The sequence below is a fragment of the Nyctereutes procyonoides genome, unplaced genomic scaffold (genome assembly GCF_905146905.1).
Source record: "Nyctereutes procyonoides isolate TBG_1078 unplaced genomic scaffold, NYPRO_anot_genome, whole genome shotgun sequence".
In the NCBI taxonomy this organism is placed as follows: Eukaryota; Metazoa; Chordata; class Mammalia; order Carnivora; family Canidae; genus Nyctereutes; species Nyctereutes procyonoides.
Genome location: NW_026575041.1, coordinates 4,542,336 through 4,556,880, shown reverse-complemented (window position 1 = coordinate 4,556,880; position 14,545 = coordinate 4,542,336). Strand labels below are relative to the sequence as shown.

Sequence of the window (14,545 nt, the reverse complement as noted above, 5' to 3'; positions counted from 1 at the left end):
AACGAGGTGGTTTAACAGCTTCTCCAAAACAGAAGGCTTTCCATAGGCAAGAAAAATCATATGAATAAGAATTACTACTATATTTATTGCAGCTACCATATTTTATATGTCTGCTCTGTGCCAGGTACAGCACTAGCCATTTTATACATCAGGTTGAATTACATGAAACTGCCATTTATGGGTTAAAATCAACAATTTTATATAGTTTAAATACCCATTCATCACCCATTCACTTCAAATTCCAGCACTGGTGGTTAACTGCATTGTGTTTCTATAGTTCTATTAATTTACTATCTCGGGCAAATCTTCAAGATAGTACAGAGTTTTTTCTTTTTTAAGATTTTTATTTATTTATTTTTAAGAGAGAGTGAGAGTGCAAATGGCAAGAGAGGCAAAGGGAGAAGCAGACTCTTTGCTGAGCAGGGAGCCCCACACGGACTTGATCCCAGGACCTTGGGATTATGACCTGAGCTAAAGGCAGACATTTAACTGACTGAGCCACCCAGGCACCGTAAGGCAGAACTTTTGTTTGGAGATAAAAAGGCCTTCTCCTAAGTTGATAGTGCTATAAATGACAACTGGAAGATACTGCCAACCTATCAGAATGAGAATGAGTTTGTACAAATACTTAAAAGTTTTTTAGTTAAGACTTAATTAAGGATTTGAATTAGATTTTAACTATCATAATCCATAGCACAAATTTCATCAAAAGCTACCCATAGCCATGTGGCTTCATTTGAGAAAAGTTCAATTTATTAGTTATGCCTACTATTCTGCTTACAAAGACAATCTTTATTCCAAAATTAATATATTTTTTCTACTAGAAAGAGTATAAAGCAACCCCAAATTATATTAATATCTTAAATCTGTCCATTTGGGTTAGAACTTCTATTTCTTTGGAAATGCCTAATTAAAGGAATCTTTCCCAAAAAAGAGAACAGTGTCCATAAGCAATCCTATTAATAAGTTCATTCCAAATAATTTTAAACTCATCTTCTAAAAGGAAATTAGTACCTAAAGGCTTTTTTTTTCCCTTCTGGCAGCTATTTTTTATTCACTATACAGTTCACGTCTAGAGTTCATATTGACAAGGCATTAATAAAATAGCTTTTAATTATTTTCTAAGTAATCGTACGTAATCTGAAGTTCTGTCTAGTAGTAAAAGGCAGGCACTTTGCATGTTGCATTATCAGGAGACGGGAAAGTGTTTTCTAACACTGAAATGCCAATATAAGTCACAGCAAAACATTAAAAGAAAAAATAACTACCTAAAGCTTTTTGAAAAAAATTAACTACTATAAGAAGAATATAATGATCACATTTAGAAATCATGGAGTCTAAACAAGTAAATATATTTAAAAACCTACCAGTTCATTGCTTGTAGATGTGAGCCTTAGCTTTTCTTCAATTTCCTTTCCAATTTTCTGAACAGTTACCTGAGTCTGTTTAATTGCACACTGGGCTCTATGAAGCCTAGAAATAAAAGATGCAGAAAAATTTAAGTGAGTTAACCATAACTCTCAACACAGAGTAACAAATGTAAATGGAACAAAATGAGGACAAACCTTCCATGATAAACAGAATTAGTAATAAACTCAAACTGATCATTTCATAATTCCCTAGCATATTTATAATGAAAGAAAAGGGATTACTACGGACCCTAAAAACACCCTTTCTATTCCTGCCCGCCTGCCCCATCTGATATATTGAGAGCTAAAATGGCAAACTCACAGGAATCTCGAAGACACCTTAGAAAATGATCTGGTTGAGGGGCCCGAGGGTGGCTCAGTTGGTTGAGTGCCTGACTCTTGGTTTCAGCTCAGGTCATGATCTCATGGGTCAAGGGATGGAACCCCAAGTCAGGCTCTGCACTCAGTGGGGAATCTGCTTGAAGATTCTCTCCCTCTGCCCTTCTCTCTCAAATAGATAAATAAATCTTTAAAAAGAAAATAATCTGGTTGAACCCTATCATGTTACAAAGATGAAAACTGAGGCCCAGAGAAATTAAGTGCTAAAGTCACCAGAAGAGTATCACTCATAACAAGGCTAAATATTACTTATGGGTATACACAAAGAAAAAAAGAATTAACAATAACCCCAGTTAAAGCAGCAGCAGCCACTGTGAAACAGGAACACTGAAAAAATCAAGAACTATTTTTCTTTTTTGCTTTCATTATGAGTGTGTGTTTTTCTTAGTTTCTTGGTTTTCAAATATAGTTTATATATTTCTTATACATATACACAGCAAAAATGGTCAGACTGTCTTTATTTTTAGATGACATAATTTTCATATAATGAAAAAGAATTTCATTAGTAATCTACAAAACAACTACTAGAACTCATAAGGTCACGGTATACAGGGTCAATATACAGAAATTCATTATATTTCTATATATGGGTCGATTGTTTCATAATCACAATTCCAATTTCAAAAGGCTTTCATTTTTCTGTTAGAAATTAAAAAGCTGATACTATAATTTATACAGAAAAGCAAAGAATCTTCTAGATAAACCAAGATAAACTGTTTTTTATAAAACTACATAATCAAAACAATATGGTACTAGCATAATGATCAAAACAAAGATCAATGGAACAGAGTAAAGATTATATAAATAAAGCTACACATATATGGCCAATTGATTTCGGACAAAGGAACCCAAGCATGTTAATAGAGAAAAGAAAGTTTTTTAAACAAACACTGGATAAACATAGGGGAGGAAAATTAATTTCATTCCTTACCTCACAGCACATGCAAAAATTAATTCAAGGATAGCACTGTAAACATAAACACTAAAATCATAAAGCTTATAGAAGAAATACAGAGAATCTTGCAATCTTGGGGGAGGTAAATATTTCATAGAGAAGGCATGAAAAGCACTAATCATAAAATTAAAAATAGACAAACTGGACTTAACAAAAATAAAAAATGTCTGTTCATCTAAAGATGCCATTAAGAAAATGATAAGCAGTCCACAGACTGGGAGAAAATACTTGCAAAACATCAATCTGACAAAGGACTGTGTCTGGAGTATATAAAGAACTCTTATAAATCAGTAACAAAAAGACAACTCAATTAAAAATGGGCAAAAAAATAAAATTGTTCACAAAGGTGACATAAGAATGGCCAATAAGTACAGGGAAAGGTACTCAATGTCTTGGTCATCAGGAAAATGCAAATTAAAATCATTAGGAGGGGGATCCCTGGGTGGCTCAGAGGTTTAGTGCCTGCCTTCGGCCCAGGGTGTGATCCTGGAGTCCCGGGATCGAGTCCCAAGTCAGGCTTCCTGCATGGAGCCTGTTTCTTCTCCCTCTGCCTGTATGTCTGCCTCTCTCTCTCTCTCTCTCTCTCTCTCTCTCTCTCTCTGAATAAATAAAATCTTTAAAAAAATAATAATAAAATAAAATCATAAGGAGGTACCATTTCATACCTGTTAGAATAGCTACAATTAAAATGACAACACCTAATACTAGCAAGGTTGTGGAGCGATTTTAACTTTCCACATTGCTGGTAAAAGTGTAGAAGAATACTATCATTTGGGAAACAGTTTCTTATAAAGTTAAACATCCGTCTAAACTATGACCCAGTATTTCTACTCTTAAGCATTTACTCAAGAAACGTAAAAACATATGTCTACATGAAGATTTATAGAAGAGTGTTGATAGAAAACCACACAAGTGTCAAAAAGAATTAATAAGCAAACTGAGGTATAATCATGAAATTTTACTCATCAATACAAAGGAAGACACCACTGGTACACATAACAATATGAATGAATCTCGAAAACATGATGTTGAGTGAAAAAAGCCAGAAAGTATACTGTATGATTCCACGTATACACAGTTCAACCAGACAGCTGGTTGTCTATGTGGGGTGGGATTGATTGGTAGAGAACAGGGGGAACAAAGGAACTCCCTGAGGTGATGGAAATGCAGCATATATCTTTCCTGGGGTGAGGGTACACAGTTATACAAAGAATTTAAACTAATGATCTAAGCATTTCAATGTATGTAAATTTTGCCTCAATTTTTAAAAATTACTCACTAATCCTAACCTGAAAGATATCCTATACACAAGGTTAATTTTATTAGGGATCTAGCGATCCCTCTGTCAACATTATGATGATGATGATGATGATGATGACGACGACGACGACACTAAAAATATTCATGATATAATCTGTACTTTCAGAAATTGCCTGATAGTTATCCTCAATTCATTATAGCTAGTTTGCTCATGAGATAAGTTACTCAGCAACTTCCTCGAGGATCCTATGGAATCCAACAGCGGTTATACTCCATCCTATTGCCTCTCGCTCTGGGAATATATGTGTACACACTCTCTTGATAGTAATATTCTCTCACAAAGTTGGCTCTACAGAAATTTAAAAGCAAGGAAAGCCCCTTGTAATTAATGTGGTCCCAGCATACATCTCCAGTCTTATTTCCTGACAGTTCTTACCCTTGTATGCTCAGCTTCCAGCAATTCTCCAAACACACCATGCCATTTCTTGTTTCTGTGCCTTTGAGTGAGCTGATCTACCTGCCTGTGAGTTTTCCCCATCTCTTACAGATAAGAATACTCCTGAGTCCATTAAAGAGGCAGTTCAAGCACAACCTTTTCAAAGATCTTTCTAGACTATTTTAGACAGTTGAAAGCACTCCTTACTCTAGAAATCTATGGCATCACGTCTACAAACCACTAACAAAGATTACAGAACCACATTCTATAGCAACTGTTTATTTCCCTACTAGATCTTTCTGAGGAAAAAAAAAATCTCGTATTTTTCTATATATTCCCAGTGCTTAGAACAGAATGTGGCACAAAGGAGGCACTCAAAATATATCTGCAGAGTGAATGTCAACTAACTCCTGAATATAAAAGCTTAGTCCCAAGATCTGATTATTTTTTACCAATATCAGCAGGAGACTCTAAAAGATTAATGTGTTTTCTATATTTATAACTTTAAAATATTATATCAAAACAAAAATCAAATGAAGACCAATCAAGTAAGAATTCTGATAACATTTTTAGTAAAAATTGCATGTTTCCTAATAATAATAGGCATTATCAACTCAGAGCAGAAATCAACAAAATAGCCTGTTACTTTAAAAGGGGGGAAAATGCTGCCTGAAACTCACTGGTACTATGCAAACAACCTTGTCAAATGGTAAAGACTTTAAAAATAAAAATGATTCATGACCATAATTAATGTATGACTTCAACTATTTGGCTCTCACTGCCCCAGACGCTTTCTGATCTTACCTTAGGGGCTTAAAACACACAGACAGAGTCACATTTCCTCCAATCTTCAGTGTTATCCAAATAGACTTTCAGAGCCCCTGCTACATCAAGACAGAGCTAATAACGTCCCCCTTTCAAACTCAACAGAAGAATAAAAGTGATGTGTTTAGGCTTTTAAACATAACATGGGGCATCCTGATTCCCCTGGGGGTGAGGAGGTAAAGGACTGACAAGAAAAGAAACAACTACTTTACTTCCAAACCAGCTAGGCAGTTTCAAAGGAATGTTTCTTGATTTTGCAAACTATGAAATGATAGTATAAAGAAATATACATCATCTAGTCATCTGGTGACAGGTCGAATACCAACACTAACACTGCCAAGCTGAAATAAAATCATTATCACAGGCTTGAGGAGGAAGGATCAGATAGTTATCTGATAGGTACTCTGGAGAAAATAGATGCATCCCTATTACTTAATATGCTTTGAAATAACAGTAAAATCGAAAATGGACTTTAAAATAATGTTTTGAGGTGAGATAGTGCTGTGAAAATAAAAATATACTGAATAAAAGGTATTATACCAAGTAAATAATAAATATTGAGACCATATCCAGCAAATATTAACAATCATCTCAGTAAAGGAGAAGTTAGAAGACAATTTTTGTCTTAGTGTTGATCATATCACTTTTGAAATGCTGTATTCTGCTTTTAGGTGAAGAAGGACAAATCAGAATCCCTAGAAAAGCAGTTCACTTCCCTATGGCCTGTGGGAAGAGATAAAAAGGAGAAATAAAAAAAAAAGACAGGTATCTATCGAGACAGACACCTTATCATTGATGGCTTTGTATTCCATAGGAAAGAGCATAGATTTTTTTTTTCTGAAGGTATTAGGAAACAAGGTTTCAAGCTAGAAAAGATATAACTACATTTGCATTTTAGAGAGATCTTTCTTCCTGTAATAAGGTAAATGGGACACAGAAACAACACTGTAAACAGGAAGGTTAGTGTGTGGTTATTACAGCCTCCCTAGGAAAAGTTTAGGCATTGTTCTAAGTTAAAATAGGAACAGGAAGGATGATGTAGATGTGAAAAGAGAGGAGAGGAGAAATAAAGAATGATGAGCAAAAACAAATTACCAACATCAAGAACAGATGCAAAGACATCACTAGATCTTACAGATATTAAAAGGGAATTATTAAGAAATTATGAGTAATATGCCAAAAACTTTAAAAATGTAGGTGACATAGTCAAATTGCTTCAAAAAATCACAAGTTTCCAAAACAAACAAATGAATTAGAAAATCTGAATCATTATTATCAGTTAAAGAAACTAAATTTGTAATTAAAACCTCCCTCACATAGAAAACTCTAGGTTCAACCCTCATACACTCTTGATGGAAATGCAAGCTGGTACAAGCCACTCTGGAGGTTCTCCAAAAAGTTGAAAATAGAGCTACCCTACAACCCAGCAATTACACTACTGGGGATTTACCCCAAAGATACAAATGAAGTGTTCTGAAGGGACACTTACACTCCAATGTTTATAGCAGCAATGTCCACAGCAGCCAAACTATGGAAAGAGCCCAGATGGCCATGGACAGATGAATGGATAAAGAAGATGTGATATATATATATTACCTAATGGTAATTGTATATTTTATATATTTTTTAAAATTACTCACTAATTCTAACCTGAAAGATATCCTATACACAAGGTTAATTTTATTAGGGATCTAGCGATCCCTCTGTCAACATTATGATGATGATGATGATGACGACGACACTAAAAATATTCATGATATAATCTGTACTTTCAGAAATTGCCTGATAGTTATCCTCAATTCATTATAGCTAGTTTGCTCATGAGATAAGTTACTCAGCAACTTCCTCGAGGATCCTATGGAATCCAACAGCGGTTATACTCCATCCTATTGCCTCTCGCTCTGGGAATATATGTGTACACACTCTCTTGATAGTAATATTCTCTCACAAAGTTGGCTCTACAGAAATTCATTTTTTTAAAAATTTTTATTTATTTATGATAGTCAGAGAGAGAGAGACAGAGGCAGAGATATAGGCAGAGGGAGAAGCAGGCTCCATGCACCAGGAGCTCGACGTGGGATTCGATCCCGGGTCTCCAGGATCGCGCCCTGGGCCAAAGGCAGGCGCTAAATCGCTGCGCCACCCAGGGATCCCTACAGAAATTTAAAAGCAAGGAAAGCCCCTTGTAATTAATGTGGTCCCAGCATACATCTCCAGTCTTATTTCCTGACAGTTCTTACCCTTGTATGCTCAGCTTCCAGCAATTCTCCAAACACACCATGCCATTTCTTGTTTCTGTGCCTTTGAGTGAGCTGATCTACCTGCCTGTGAGTTCTCCCCATCTCTTACAGATAAGAATACTCCTGAGTCCATTAAAGAGGCAGTTCAAGCACAACCTTTTCAAAGATCTTTCTAGACTATTTTAGACAGTTGAAGGCACTCCTTACTCTAGAAATCTATGGCATCACGTCTACAAACCACTAACAAAGATTACAGAACCACATTTTATAGCAAATGTTTATTTCCCTACTAGATTTACATCAGTATGTAAATCTCTTAAACCGCTGCATCTTAAATTTAGTCGGCAAAGACCACATTTAGCTAAAAGCATGAGTTTAGTCCTCCACGTAGAAACCAGATATGGGACTGCAAAAAAAAAAAAAAAAAAAAAAAAAAAGAGAGAGAGAGAAAAAGAAAGAAAGAAAAAAAAGAAAAAGCTTCCTATTGTCTGAAAATCCCAGTTTATTAAGTAAATCGTAAAAATGCATAGGTCTTTGATGAGAGAACTGGCTGCACGAAGGTACTCCCCTTTCACAGTGTTCCTTTTAACTTCATATGCGAGTTATTGCTTCTGCTGTGGGACTGGACTGTTACGGCACTAAAGGCAGCTATTGGGGGAAGAGGCAGGGAAAGGAAGTAGTCTATTATATATATATATGTATATATATATATAATAGACTACTACTCGGCCATCAAAAAAAAAAATGAAATCTCGTCATTTGCAATGACGTGGATGAACTAGAGAGAAATAAGTCAATCAGAGCAAGACAATTTCATATGATCTCACTCATACGTGGAATTTAAGAAACAAAACAGAGGATCATAGGGGAAGAGAGGACAAAATAAAACAAGACAAACTCAGAGGAGTTACAAACCCTAAGAAACTCTTAATCATAGGAAACAAATTGAGGGTCACTGGAGGGATAATTGTTGGGGGGATGGGGTAATTGGGTAATGGACATTAAGGATGGTACCTGATGCCATGAGCACTGGGTATTATATAACACTGATGAATCACTGACCTCTACCTCTGAAACCAATAATACATTTTATGTTAATTAACTGAATTTAAATTTTAAAAATAGGAGCACCTAGGTGGCTCAGTGGTTGAGCATCTGCCTTCAGCTCAGGTCATGATCCCACATCATGGGATCAAGGGGATCAAGTCCCACATCAGGCTCCCCACAGGAAACCTGCCTCTCCATCTGCCCATGTCTCTGCTTCTCTCTGTATCTCTCAGGAATAAATAAATAAAAATCTTTAAAAAAATAAAAAATAAGTAAATTTAAAAAATAAAATAAGAAAACTCTAGGTTCAGAGAGTTTCACTGGTGTTATACCAGTTTTAACAAAATCTTTCAAAGAAGAGGAAACACTTTTCAATTTGTTTTATGAGGCCAGTATAATCTCCATACCAAAACATGATAAAGAAAATTACAAATATCACACATGAACATAAATGCAAAAATCATTAATAAAATGTAACCCAATCAAATCCAGCAATGTATGAAAAGAATAATACACATCTTGATCAAATAGGTTTACTTGAAGAGTACACGGTTAGTTTACCATTTGAAAATCAATGCTGACAAAATAATGAAGAAAATCCATATGGCGCTCAAAAGATGCCTCCCAGAAAGCATCTGTTAAAATTCAATAGCTTTAGTGATTAAAAACAAAAAACAAAAACAAAAACAAAAACAAAACAAAACCCCCAAAATACAATCTCCAACAAACTAAGGAAAAAGGAGAGCTTCCTCTGATGAAGAATTTATTTTAAAAATCCACAGCTAATACAAAGAGGGTTTTATACGAAAAAATTCTACAGCTCATATTAAGATCAGAAACAAGAAAAGGTGCCCACTTTCAGCCCTCTAATTCAAGACTTTAACCAAGGTCCAAACCACTGGAATAAGGCAATTAAAAAATCATAAATATAGAAAAGGAAGAAGCAAAAATGCTATTCATAGATGCCTTATTGTACACATATAAAAATAAAAAAATTCATAATTAAACTAATAAATAAGTTTAGCAAGACTGCAAGATTCTAGATTAACATATAAAAACCTAATGGTAATTGTATATGATATCAACAAATAATTAGGTAACTCTAATAAAAGATGTGAAAGACCTGTGCACTGAAAACTGTAAAACATTGCTGAGAGAAATGTAAAAGCCCCTAAAAAAAAAAATAGACTATAACAATTACATGGGTTGGAAGACTCAATATTAAGAAGTCAAGTCTCCCCTAAATGTATCTAGAGTCCATGCAATTCCAGCCAAACCCTCGCAGTCTTTTCTTTTTTAATTGACAAGCTGATTCTAAAATTGATATAGAAATATTTAAGTCCTAGAATAGTCAAGAAAATGTTGAAGAAAAACAAAGTAAGAGCTTACACTACCAGATTTTATGATTTATCACAAAGAGAGACTTTATAAAGCAGTAGTTACAGAAGTCTAAACAAATAAATCAATGGAAAAGAATTCAGATGATAGAAATAGACCCATTACATAAAATCAGTTTAGTTTTTGATTAGGGAAAGAAAAGTTTTGTCAACAAAATGACACTGAAATAACTGGATATTGACATGGAGGGAAAAAATGAACCTTAATTTCTACTTCACACCATACACAAAATGGTAAACTGAAATAGATCAAAAACTAAATGTAAAATCTAAAACTATAAAACTTCTAGAATAACATGTAGGAAAATACATTCATGACTTTATGACCTTGGGTTAGTCAAGATTCCCTAAACAGGAAACAAAAAGCACTATCCATAAAATAAAAACCTGATATAACATATTTTAGCAAAATCTGAAAAGGCATTATTGCAAAAACAAAATATCAAGACAGAGTAGGAAAAAATGTCATATATACATATATATATGACTAAGGACTTGTATCTATAATACACAAAGAATTCCACAAATCAGTGATAAAAATACAAACCCAATAAATATTATCAAAATATTTGAATACTTCACAAGGGTATAAGAATAGCCAATAAACACAAGATGGTGTTTCACAATTCATCATAGATTTAAAAATTAAAATCAAAATGATATTCCAGTATAAACCCACTATAATTGCTAGAATTTACAAAACTGACACTACCAAATGATGGCAAGGAGTCAAAAAGGTGGAACTTGCAAACATTGCTAGTAGGACTGTAAAATTGTTTAACTATTAGAAAACTGGTAATTTCTAATAACTTAAATATACACCTATCATAAGAGTAGGTAGCTCCACTCTGAGGTATAATAAAAAAATAAATAAAAGCACATGGTCACAGAAGACTTTTGTAAGGATATTCCCTAATAGCTTTATCAGAACAGCCAAAAAGTGTAAACAACTCAAATGTTCATCAATAAGATAATACATAAGCAAATTGTGGTATATGTATAGAAATATCACTCAGCAATAAAATAAATAAACGTCTGATCTATACAACAACACGGATAAATTTCAAAAACTATGTTGAACAAAAAAAGTCAGAAACCGAAAGAGTACACCATATGATTCCATTTATAAGAAGTTCAAGAACAGGAAAAGCTAATAATGAAGAGGCAATAAGAAAAGGGTTTAACTCAGCCAGGGGTGGGAGTGAGGGTGTAAGAATGATTGGCAAAGGGGTATAAGCAAACTTCCTGGATAATGAAATATATTCTATGTCATGACTGAATGATGACAACATGGGTGTGTACATTTGTCAAAACTCATCAGACTGTAAACTTAAATTTTCTGCATTTTATTGTATATAAATTTTACTGCAAAGAAAAAAGGGAAAAAATGATAGCTAGTATACAACTTGGGGAAACACGAAAATGATGATGTTATTTATTGATATGAGGAATACAGAATGAGCAGTTTGAAAAGAAATTCTACCTTCAGTTTGAGGTGCCTGTTCAATATCCAAGAGGAGGTGTTGAATATGACTTGAATATAAGGATCTGGAGCTTAGGAGACAGATCTTGGCTGGAGACAAAAATGTGGCAATCATTAGCACACAGATGGTTATGAACGTTATGAAAGTGAATGAGATCATTTTGGAAGACTGTGAGAATGAAAGAGAACAGAGCCTAGAACAGAATCCTAAGGAACATCAATATTTAAAGGATTAGAAAAAAAAATTAAATGCTGCAAAAAATTCTGCCCCAGAATATCCAGAGAAGTAGAAGGACAGCTGAGAGAATTGCTGCTACAGCAGTCAAAGGAACAGAAGATCTCAAGGAAGAATGATCACTGTCCTAACATCAAGTAACCTAAGGCTTAGACAGCATCTGTAGATTTAGCAACAAAGACTTGATTAAAGCTGTTTTGAATCTGTTCATCTTTCTCCAAGTCCACTGCCACCATCAACTTTCATCTAGCCAATACCCTCCTGACCGGTTTCTCAGGTTCTACTCTTGTTCTTCTCAATTCCATTCTCTCCTTTGTATGAAAGGTAACTCTGTCATTTGATCAGTATTAATTGTAGCTTATCTGCCCAAAGAGTCTCCAGAATGCCTGCCTTAAAGACCTATATCCATAGTCTGATATCACCTACATAAATAACTATGTATGTTGCAACCTGTCAACCATCTTCCGAATGAAAGAAGAGAAACAGGGTATAAAGACTGAAGACTCTGCCCCAACCAGCAACATGGTCCATCCAGTACTCCATGTTTCTCTTCTCACAGACTAACAGAGATAAACCAGTTCGCATTTACATTGCATTTTGAGGCTTTCACACATATCTATGAGTAAATTCCCTTGGAGACAACAAGAAATATTACGATCTACAAACTTATAACTTAAAAGATTAATGCTATCTAATGCAGCTGTATCTATCATTTTTCCTTTATCTCTACCGACACAAAATGTTTTAGATATTCTAGGTTCTCTAATGTCTAGTACTTGATTGTCCATATTGTTCCTATCATTATGTAATAACACCTAAAGATAGTTAATATATATGTATTTCTAGTCATGTTTATAACACCTTCTATGAATGATAAAGATCTAGACACCATGATAGTCATGAATTACCACAGTGTTCTGGAAGTGTTCACTGGCAGCAATATCACATTACACTAGTCTTCTCCCTCCCTCTCCTCTGTCCTATTCAGTACCTAAATCTGCTGATTCTTCTTCCCCAATGCTCTTATCTCCATCATTTCCTTTTCATTTTTCCCACTAGAGGCACCCGGCTTGGCATTAAAAAAAGGCCTCCTGGGGCTCTTGGGTGGCTCCTTTGGTTAAGCATCTGACTCTTGATCTCAGCTTGATCTCAGGGCTATGGATTCAGGTCCTGCATTGGGCTCCACACTGGGCATGGGGTCTCCTTTAAAGAAAAAAAGAAAAAAAAAAGGCTTCCTTCTCTTTTTCTAACCTCGGTCCTCCTCAATCCATTTGGAACATTGCCATGAGAATATTCTTCCCAAAACACACATTTTAATAATGCACTATAAAAAAATCAAAACAATGAAATGGGGTCCAGGAGACTTTCCAACTCTGTAGTATATCAATAACTAGGATGACTACAGGCAAATCAGAGCTCTTTACACAGAAAAACCAGGGCCATATATAAAATTAAATTATCACAAATTCTAAAATTCTATGATTAGATGTTATTCTTTGCTTGAAAACATTCCATAGTATGGTATAAATGTGGCTATTTACATCAGATTAAAACTCAACAGTTTTAGCCTGGAAATTCAGTCAAATAAAATCTAGCTCAGGCACAATATTTAAAATTTATTAAAACCCTAGGGCCAAAATGAATATCTGGCACACAGTGTATGCTTATATATTTAAATAATTGAATGAGGGCAGCCCAGGTGGCTCAGCAGTTTAGTGCTGCCTTCAGCCCAGGGTGTGATCCAGGAGTCCTAGGATCAAGTCCCACGTCAGGCTCCCTGCATGGAGCCTGCTTCTCCCTCTGCCTGTGTCTCTGCCTGCCCCCCCCCCTCTCTTTCTCTGTCTCTCATGAATTAATAAACATTTTTTAAATGAATTAATAAACATTTATTTAGTGCTTACTATGTGCCAGGCACTGGGCTAAAAACCTGAAATGTAGTATTCCATTTAACCTTCATAACAATCTATAAACTTCATACATTCTCATTCTCATTCTACCTGTAAGAAGCTAGTAAGAGGCAGAATCAGAATTAAAAACCAGGTCTAAGTCCAAAGCCCATGGGTTTTCACTGTTACCTATGTTCTACCCATAAAACTATGATTCTTAAAGTAATCTTGCCATCATGTCCCCAAGAAACCTCAATATCAGTAATACTTTACATGTTAAGTGAATTTTTAGTTTTCAAAGAGCTTTTTTTTTTCTCACAGATACATTGTTTGCCTGAAACTTCCAAATACACAGGTCCCAGTTTAATGCCCCTACCATACCAAATTGCTGTGTGCTTTTTCCATCATTCTACTCAAAATAGCTCTAATACCAGATCTAAGTTTGCCACTGCTTTTTACCCTACTATCTTTGTGGTGGGGTGAATTCTAAGATGCCCTCTAAGATTCCCACCCCCTGGTACACTTGCCCTGTATAATTCCTTCCTCTTCCATGTTAGCAGGACTTGTGAGTATGATAGGATATTACTCTCAAGATTATGCTACTTTATAAGGTAAAGGCATTTGGAGGATATAATTAAAGTCTAAATCCACTGACTTTGAGTTCATTAAAAGGTAGGTAATCTGATACTATAGACTGAATTCAACATAAAATTTATAATATTGAAGCCCTAACTCCCAAAGTGACAGTATTTGGAAACTAGACTTTTAGGAGGTCATTAAGGTTAATAACAGGTCATAAGGGCGGGATCCAAATCTGATGGGACTAGTAGCTCTGCAAGAAAAGGAAGAGATAGCTTGCTCGCTCTTCCTCCTTCTACCCAGTACAAAACAGACCCAGAAATTCCTCTAGAAGAGGAAAAACTCAAGTAAAAGCCCAGGAATATTTAATAGTTAATATTTGGTAAGACTATAT

The 14,545-nt window shown here is 35.0% G+C and overlaps 1 protein-coding gene across 5 annotated transcripts in view; it reads right to left on the bottom strand.

Moving 5' to 3' along the window:
* The window catches only part of UVRAG (UV radiation resistance associated), a 309,399-nt gene that overhangs the window by 165,454 nt on the left and 129,400 nt on the right, over positions 1-14,545 (bottom strand). For all 5 annotated transcript variants that reach the window (XR_008663846.1, XR_008663847.1, XM_055320492.1 and 2 more), the window contains exon 7: positions 1,368-1,473. Coding sequence is in view for 3 of the 5 variants with exons in the window: in XM_055320492.1 (XP_055176467.1) it covers positions 1,368-1,473 (106 nt within the window). In the remaining 2 variants the exon portion in view is untranslated. The remainder of the gene's footprint in view (positions 1-1,367; positions 1,474-14,545) is intronic.